General features: G+C 39.6%; 1 protein-coding gene across 1 annotated transcript; it reads left to right on the forward strand.

Annotated features, from left to right (window-relative positions):
• Positions 1-2,565: 2,565 nt before the first annotated feature.
• On the forward strand, positions 2,566-7,004 carry LOC127450008 (uncharacterized). Its single transcript, XM_051713693.1, has 4 exons — positions 2,566-4,669; positions 4,842-5,781; positions 5,858-6,028; positions 6,482-7,004. Exons 1-4 carry the CDS (start codon positions 2,566-2,568, stop codon positions 7,002-7,004), a joined length of 3,738 nt encoding a protein of 1,245 aa, XP_051569653.1.
• Positions 7,005-9,210: the final 2,206 nt, after the last annotated feature.

Here is a 9,210-nt window from a genome sequence, read left to right on the forward strand (position 1 = left end):
TCTGTCTGTATCTTCCTGTCTTTTCTATCATCTATCTATCAATCTGTCTGTCTATTCTATCTGTCTATCTATCTATCTATCTATCTATCTATCTGTCTGTCTGTCTCTTCCTTACTTGCTATCTATCTATCTATCTGTCTCTCTCTCTCTCTGTCTATCTATCTTTCTGTCTATCTCTTCCTGTCTTTTCTATTATCTATCTATCTATCTGTCTGTCTGTCTAAGAATTGAACTGTCTCAAGAATTGTGATATTTAACAGAATCTATTTTTGTTTGTAATGCACAAATATGTAATTTAATATTCAAAATTCTTAAAAAAGAAACATCCTTAAAATGTTCATTGTCATATGTAATTTTAATCAAAATCACTTAAAAACAACAACAACAACAACAACAACCTTCAAGTCTATAAATGTCCTGACTTGACCCAGATAGCATTCCCGAGCTGTGGAGGAGAAATATGATTCCACTGACACGATCAGATTCTAATGGCCCTTGCAATCACATGCTCCCTTGCACCCTCTCCAAATTTTCTTATGGCACAGAACTGAGCCAGGACACTGAGCTGCAGTCAAGATCAGAATGGGGCCTCATTGCTGAACCCAGTGCATTTTTATAGTTTTGCATGTGATGTCAGTGTTAGGATTTGAAAAATGATTACTGGTCCAGGATCACTGCATAAGGCCCTTTTCAAGGGTAAAATAGATGTGTATTTAAGTAGGGTGACCATACGTCCTATTTTTCCTGGACATGTCCACTTTTTTGGACCTGAAAAAAAAAGTGTCTGGCCAGTTTTTCAAAATTGGCTAAAAATGTCTGGGATTTGGCTTTGTGCGTCTGATGTGCTCTCTACAGTTTGGACTAGTGTACATTCTGTGTATACATTTTGCGCATCAATTTGCACGTTTAAGTGTCCTTGTGTGATTATTCTGGCTCAGAACGGCAGAGCGTGCACTCTTTCAAAGTACTTTTTTACACTACCTGTGTCCGAAACCGCTTACTGTCACAGTATGTACTGTATTTGATTAAGGACGCACTTATTCTTTAGGTATGAATGTGAGTAGTATGAATAGATATTGGGCACACTTCACCCGGGAAAAGTGTCCAGTCTATCTGCCCTTCAAAATCTCACCAGAAATAGTAGGACATCCAGGTATGTTATTGGCATACTATATAGTTGGGAAGAATGGATGTTCGGATGCAGCAACACTCTTGCTCGCCCACCTGCTCTCTGCACACATGCTTTATGTGTGTGGCAAGAGAAATTTGTACATTCCCCAACTATGAGAAATATTAAATAAGACACCTTTTTCAACAGATTCATGCTTACTACACACTGTCATTTTTAATGGAATGTTCCGGGTTAAATAAAAGTTGAGCTCAATTGACAGAATTTGTGGCATAATATTGATTGCCACAAAAATGTATTTAGACTCGTCTTTCCTTTTCTTTAATAAAAAAAGCAAAAATCTGTGTTACAGTGAGGAACTTACAAAGGAAGTTAATGGGGGCAAATCTGTGAAAGTTCAAATACTCACTGTTTCAAAGTATAGACAAGACATAAAGGATATGTTTGTAAAGATGATTTTAGTGTGATAAAATCACTTACTATCCTTTTCTGTGTAAAGTTAGAGCCAATTTTACAACTTCATTCCATGATGATGTAATGTCAACAAACCCTAAAATCCTAAAACGAATGTAAAAATGAAAATTTACCTCAAACAAAACTCTGAATATCTTTAAAATGATTTGATGTCACTTCATCCTCAAAACCACTTGTTTCATCAACCTGGAATCTTGTGATGGTTTCCAGGAAGATTAATAAACATTTCTTTGTGCTTTTACTCATGAAAGTCCATCAAACTAGCCAGTCAGATTGCAATTTTGTGTGCAATATGCATCTTATGGTTAGTGCACGGGCTGTAGAAACTAGAAAGTGACAAAATTAATCAGAATTGATCCGAAGCACACCCTCAGAGTGAACAAAACTTTTTACACTATTGTACATGACCATGTCTTTATTGATGCATTAAATGTAATTATTTATTTAAAAGGCACTTATAAAAGGAAAAAGTTTAATAAACACCACTGGACACACATAAAATATTCAGAATGGTTGGACCAAAAGCAGCCAGTAATTCATAGATGGCTAGGGGATGTGATCTTATTAGATGCTAGCGGTAAAAATAGCACTGTGTTTAGTGTGAGCTCAGATAAACTCATGATACACTCATCTAATCTCAGAGAGGACTACAGGAGTGCAAGATCTGAAATATCAACGGAAGAGTGAGAGTCAACAGTCAAGCAGTCTAAATTGGCATTTGCAGCAGATTTGGGGGAATTTGACCTGTTTTTTAACAGAAGATATAGTTTTTTTATTTTTTGTTTTTGAAGGAAGTGCTTTGAAGAATTGCTCTTCTTTAAAAGCTAAAGGAACAAAGAGTATTTATGGCAGTAGCTCAACCATGTCTTCGGAGAGAGTGGAGAACTTCATGGAGAACAGTGAGAGAGAATGAAGCAAAAACAAAAAGAGAAAACACAAGTGGTGAACAAGGATGGATGGAAATGAGTGAAGAAGAGGAGGTACAGGAGAACCTGGTGGGAGATGACAACAGGGCAGATAAAGAGGGTCCAAAGGAGCTGCAAGAAAGTATACAAGAAAGTGAGAAGGCTGATGATGAAGAAGAAGAATGTGGTGACAGTTTTCATGTTACATCTACAAACAGTGGCAGCTTAGTTCCCATGTGTACTAGTAATGATAAATCCATTGATGAAGATAGCTCCAGTAAATATGACAACAACAATGTAGATGGCGAAGAATATAGTGATAGTTGTCCTATATCTGCAAATAGTGAAAATTTAGTTGCTGTGCTTACAAATAATGATAAAAGTAGTGACGAAGATGATGATAAATATGACAACAGCAGTGATAATGATAATAAAAATACTACTAATGTCCCTATTAAATCTGCAAACACTGACAGTTTAGTTGCTTTGTGTACAAATGATGGCAAAGCCAGTTATAAATATGATGCTAATAAATATGATGATGATGAATGTAGGGGTAGTTTACCTGTTATGTCTGTGAGTAGTGACAGTTTAGTTGCTATGTTTACAAATAATGATAAAGCCAGTGATGAAGAGGAAGCTGAAAAACATGTCAACAACAAAGATGATGATGATGATTTAGATGAAGAACATAGTGATAGCTGTCCTGTTAAATCTGCCAACAGTGATGGTTTAGTTGCTGTGTGTGTCAATAATTATAAAGAAAGTGATGAAGATGATGATGATGATGATGATGAATGTAGGGGTAATTTACCTGTTATGTCTGTGAGTAGTGACAGTTTAGTTGCTATGTTTACAAATAATGATAAAGCCAGTGATGAAGAGGAAGCTGAAAAACATGTCAACAACAAAGATGATGATGATGATTTAGATGAAGAACATAGTGATAGTTGTCCTGTTAAATCTGCTAACAGTGATGGTTTAGTTGCTGTGTGTGTCAATAATTATAAAGAAAGTGATGAAGATGATGATGATGATGATGATGAATGTAGGGGTAGTTTACCTGTTATGTCTGTGAGTAGTGACAGATTAGTTGCTATGTTTACAAATAATGATAAAGCCAGTGATGAAGAGGAAGCCGAAAAACATGACAATAACAAAGATGATGATGATTTAGATGAAGAACATAGTGATAGTTGTCCTGTTAAATCTGCTAACAGTGATGGTTTAGTTGCTGTGTGTGTCAATAGTTATAAAGCAAGTGGTGAAGATGATGCAAATAGATATGACAGCAGCAACGATGATGAACAACAAAGCAATCATTTTCCTGTTACGTCTGCAAACAGTGACCATTTAGTTGCTGTATTAACAAATAATAATACAGCAGGTGATGAAGGTGATGATGATAACAACGATGATGACATTTGCGGTTCTGAAGTTGATCCTGAGAATGACTTCAACAGTTTAACACTAGAAGAGCAACAGATGACTGACTGCAGCTATGAGCAGGGGTTGATAAATCAAAAGTTAGAGGAGGGCAGTGATGAAGAGGAGGAAGATGATGATGAAGATGAATGTGGTGAAAATTGCAGTTACTTTGAAGATTCTGTTGATGAAGAGTGTGACATGTGGCCCAAGAAGATATACTCTGATCCAGCCTATCCAAGTTTGGTCTTTCAAGCTCTCAATGAGATGATGCTCTGCTCTGTCCTCACTGACCTGACCCTGAGCACAGAGGATGGGGATACGTTCCAGGGTCATTCTTTTGTCCTGGCTGCAGTCAGTTCTCTCATTGAGCAGAGGCTCAAGAAGAAGTCCAGAGAAGACAGTGTAATCTCTGTTTGTATGGGTCCTGAGGTGCATGGTGTGGGGCTGGCTGCAGTGGTAGAGTTTGCCTATACTGGGGCCATCACCACAATGAACAAGTGCAACTTGGCACAGATTCAGACTGCAGCTGTCAGCCTGGGAGCTCCAAGAATTCTGGAACTCTGCAAAGAGGAGGAACAGAGAGAAAAACAAAAAGCAGAAATAAAAAAAGAGGACAAAGAAAGGGTTTCTGCTGATGAGCAGATGAATGTTACTCTGCAGTATTTAAGACAACTGTGGGCAGAGCGAGTGGGATGTGACATAGAGCTTGAAGTAGAAGGAAGAGTTTTTCATGGTAAGGTAATGTCTAAGAAAGGCTTGAGTTTCCTATACCCAGACATGATCTTGCATTCATACAGATAATGTAACATTCTTTGGATAAAAGACAAAATTAGACACAGTATTAATTTGTTGTCCTCTACATTTGTGAAATTGCTCATAATCTTATGTTTTTGTCATTATCCAAGCTCATAGGGTGCTCTTGGTGGCTTGCTGTGACTACTTTAGAGGCATGTTTTCCAGCAATATGAGGGAGAGCCAGCAAGAATCAGTGTCTCTGCTGTTAGTTGGGGCAGCTGAGTTTGAGGCCCTTCTCCACTGCGCCTACAGTGGGGTTCTTGTACTTGGATGGAGCTGCATTTTTGAACTCACCTGCACATCTCTCCAGTTACAGTTTCAGTTTGCCATATCACTCTGCCTTATTTTTCTGCAGAAGGAAATGGATGCTTACAGCTGCCTAGATGTAGCATCTTTTGCAGAGGCCTATGGGATGACCGACTTACTTGAACTTGCTGAAGATTTTGTCTCAAGGCATTTTCAAGAAGTATCACTTACTCCAAAGTTCCAAGATCTTCCTAAAGAGAAATTAAAGAAGTACCTGCAAAGTGATTCCCTCTGCGTTCCCTCAGAGTTACCTGTGTTCAAAGCAGTTATGTCTTGGATTGAAGCCTTTCCCAGACAGCGTGCAAAACTTGCCAAGGAGCTGATGGAAACAATACAGTTTCCCCTCATGACATTTAAGGAATTCAAAGAAGTCAAGTCCTTAACATCCTGGCCAAAAACTTGTTCCAAAAACCTATATGAGTCTCTCCTAGAGCAGTTCTGCTCCAGTTCTTCAGATGCACAACCTAACTTCAGGGCCTACCTGCCAAAAGACACTTTAGTACTTGTTGGGGGTGAGAGAACCACTGCTAATTTCGAAAAACATAAACCCTGCACAGAAATGTGGTTTAGCAATGCCTTTCAGAACCATGTTGGGCTAGTGAAGAAAGTAGAGTGGAGAATGTTGGGAAATTTACCTGAGAATCCAAGATTCAGTCACGGAATAGGGGTAATGAGGGGGAAGATGTATGTAGTTGGTGGACGGCATTACTATGGCAAAGCTGATACCATGAAATGTGCCTACAGGTAAAATATAACATAAGTTTTCTCTCTTGCCTTTCTGGTTTCCACATATTATAACCTCCTGTTCCATTTTTGATAGGTATGATCCTATCCAGAACTCTTGGCAAAGATTGGCTGATATGCATGAGAGAAGAGGAAGTGTGACTCTGGTTGTCCTGAATGAAAAAATATATGCCATTGGTGGAGAGAGAGACTCAGAGGACAATATGGAGACTGTCGAGGTCTACTGCCCCAACACAAATTCTTGGAGGTAAGTATAGTGCAGTAAATAAATGAGTGGAATCTTTGATGTTATTTTTCATTTCTAGATTTAGCCTAGAAAGCATATTCTAGCATCCTTTGTTGGCCCTTGAACAATACTCCTTTCAATCCTAACCTTAACCTACTTGTAAGATTGTTCAAGTCCTTAACCCCAGTCCTATAAGTCCTATAATATCCCTAAAACCAGACTGGTTGATATTGTACAAGGACAAACAAAACTGTAAATCCAAAAACATGGGGTAGCTGGCAAAATAACATTGACCATACTTTGTCAGATAAAAAAAAAAAAAAAAAAATTATATAACACATAGCAAATGTAATGTCAAAGTGCTATACAAGTCAAATTGCCTCAAAAAACCTTGCCTGTGGAAAAGCATTTTCAAGACTGCTCAGGGATTGCTGGAAAACATGGGCCTTTCTTTGCAATTTTCCCCTTCTCCAGGTTTGTCTGCCCACTAGACCAACCTCTGTGTTATCACGCAGCTAGTGTATGGAAGGGCGCAATCTTCATATCTGGAGGCTTGAACAGCCAGTGCCAATGCCAGTTGTCCATGATCCTTTACCACCCAGAGAAAGGATCCACCTACCTGGCTGAGATGAACCATGACAGAGCCCAGCACTGCATGGAGACCCTAGGAGACCATCTGTATGTGGCTGGAGGGGTCTCATGTGGTGCCGGTGGCCACCGGATAGATCAATTAGCCTGTGAGGTGTATGACCCTGTGGCTAACTCCTGGAGTGCCATTATGTCATTACCAATGCCTCATGTAGGGTCAGCATCAGTGGTCTTAGAAGGGAAGGTCTATGTAATCGGAGGGTACTGCCAAGAGTACTACAGAGATATCAAATTAGTTCATCGATACGATCCTGCAACAGAACGCTGGGAAAACATGGGTGCAACACCAGGCCCAAACATATACATAGCTGCATGTGTGCTGCACGTACCTTCTCGCCTTAGACAGTAAGGGCTGCCTGCCAAGAGGTGCAATGTAAAGATCAAGTAATAAAGGGTGTTTACTAGAACATTTGGTAATTTATACAGTATTTGAATTACATGCATTGACTTCTTATTTGTTTTTGACTCAAAGAAAATACATGGACAATTATGTCACATTTACACTCACTGAGCACTTTATTAAGAACACCCGTACACCTATGTATTCATGCAATTATCTAATAAGCCAATCTTGTGGCAGCAGTGCAATGCATAAAATCACGCAGATACAGGTCAGGAGCTTCGGTTAATGTTCACATCAACCATCAGAATGGGGAAAAAATTTAATCTCAGTGATTTCGACCGTTGCATGAATGTTGGTGCCAAACGGGCTGGTTTGAGTATTTTTGTAACTGCTGATCTCCTGGGATTTTTATGCACAACAGTCTCTAGAGTTTACTCAGAATGGTGCCAAAAATAACAACTAAAAAAAAAAAAAAACATTCAGTGAGCGGCAGTTATGCAGACAGAAACACCTTGTTGATGAGAGAGGTCAATGGAGAATGGCCAGACTGGTCCAAGCTGACTGAAAGGCTACGGTAACTCAGATAACCACTCTGTATAATTGTAGTGAGAAGAACAGCATCTCAGAACTTGTCAAACCTTGAGGTGGATGGGCTACAACAGCAGAAAGACCATAGTGTTCCTAATAAAGTTCTCAGTGAGTGTATGTTACTCATTACACATGCAAAGATACTTTCCTGGAAATGTTTGAATGGGCATCATGTAGTGCATGTCTCCTACAATATTTTATTAGTCACTAGTTTTGCTAGATTTACATAAAATTGTTTGCTGCATTTTGTCTGATTTTCTTTTTACAGTTGTTTTGTAGATTGCTTTTCAAATGGTTTAAATATATTGGAAAATAGTTTCTTTTCACTTTGTGTGCTTTTGCCTTTTTAAGACCCATTCATGTACTTATTAGTGCACAGCATTATTTATTATGTGGCGAGGTGACCAAGAGACAGACACAGTGGGTGTGGCACAAAGCTTCAGAGAGGTGTTTATTGGAAGAAATAGTAAACAGAAAATGTCCAAAAGCGGAATAAAAGTGTCCATGGGGAATAGTGTTCAAAATAAAAGGGGATCTGGCATCCTCGTGGTGATAGAGGGCATTGTGTAGGAAGGGGAGTGTCCAAGGGAATGGTCCATAATGTGGCCAGGGTCCAGTGGCTGCGATGCTCTCTCCTCGGTGGTACATGGCTCAAGGAGCGGTGGCTTCCTAGTGGCGTGTGAGGGGAAGGGCGCCCTGGCATTAATGGCAATTGGCAGCGAAGCATGCTCCAATCCCCTGACGTTGCATCAAATTCGCACCGGGAGTCCTTGGGTGTGGGTCCGGCGCGTATCTAATTCAGCCGGTACCCTCACCACTCTGCTCCTGGACATGCAAGGATGCCAGTGTGTGCACACAAGTAGATAGAACCCAGCTCCCAGAGGAGAGGTGTGCTCTGCGTTTTTATAGCAGGGTTGATGAGGCTCCACTCACATCAGGTGTGCCTCATCATCCGCTGCCCAAAAGAGGCTCATAAAGTTGCACCTCTCCTCATCTTCAGCACACTCCCATTGTGAGCCTGGCCGAAGGACAGCCCTAAGAGGGGCGATGATAATGATGAGAAGGAGGGTCAGGTTGTTCCACCACAATTATCAAAATACACAAGTTACTTTTAATTATAATACATAGGATTATATGGAAACTGGATGGTTATCATAAAAAGGTCTGTGACTGTGTAACAATAAAGGAATACAATTTGACCTCTATCATATGGAGGGCCAAATTACTCAAAATTAAATCATTAAATAAATATTCGGAGTGACTATTTGCACTAGATGTAAAAATAGTACCTGTCCGTTTGCACACAAATAGTATAGTGGAAACAAAGAAACTGAAGACAAACTGCATTCCCAAGTGTTTCTGCAATGGTGTAGTGTGTAATGATGGTGAGAATGTGCTTTTTGCATGCGGATGACCCGGGTTCGATTCCCCCTTTTGTCTCACTTTTTCCAATCTTGTTTCCAGTTTCCACTCTTAATATTTCCTTTAATAATACTTACAATAATAAATACAATTTCATATAAAGGTTGACTGTCTTGCAGTGATTTGGTCATTGTGACAGTCAGGGAGTTGAGAGAAAGGTTTGATCTGGGTAAAATCAACCATGGTTTTACTATAAATGTTG

Source organism: Myxocyprinus asiaticus, chromosome 2, assembly GCF_019703515.2.
Source record: "Myxocyprinus asiaticus isolate MX2 ecotype Aquarium Trade chromosome 2, UBuf_Myxa_2, whole genome shotgun sequence".
Taxonomy (NCBI): Eukaryota; Metazoa; Chordata; class Actinopteri; order Cypriniformes; family Catostomidae; genus Myxocyprinus; species Myxocyprinus asiaticus.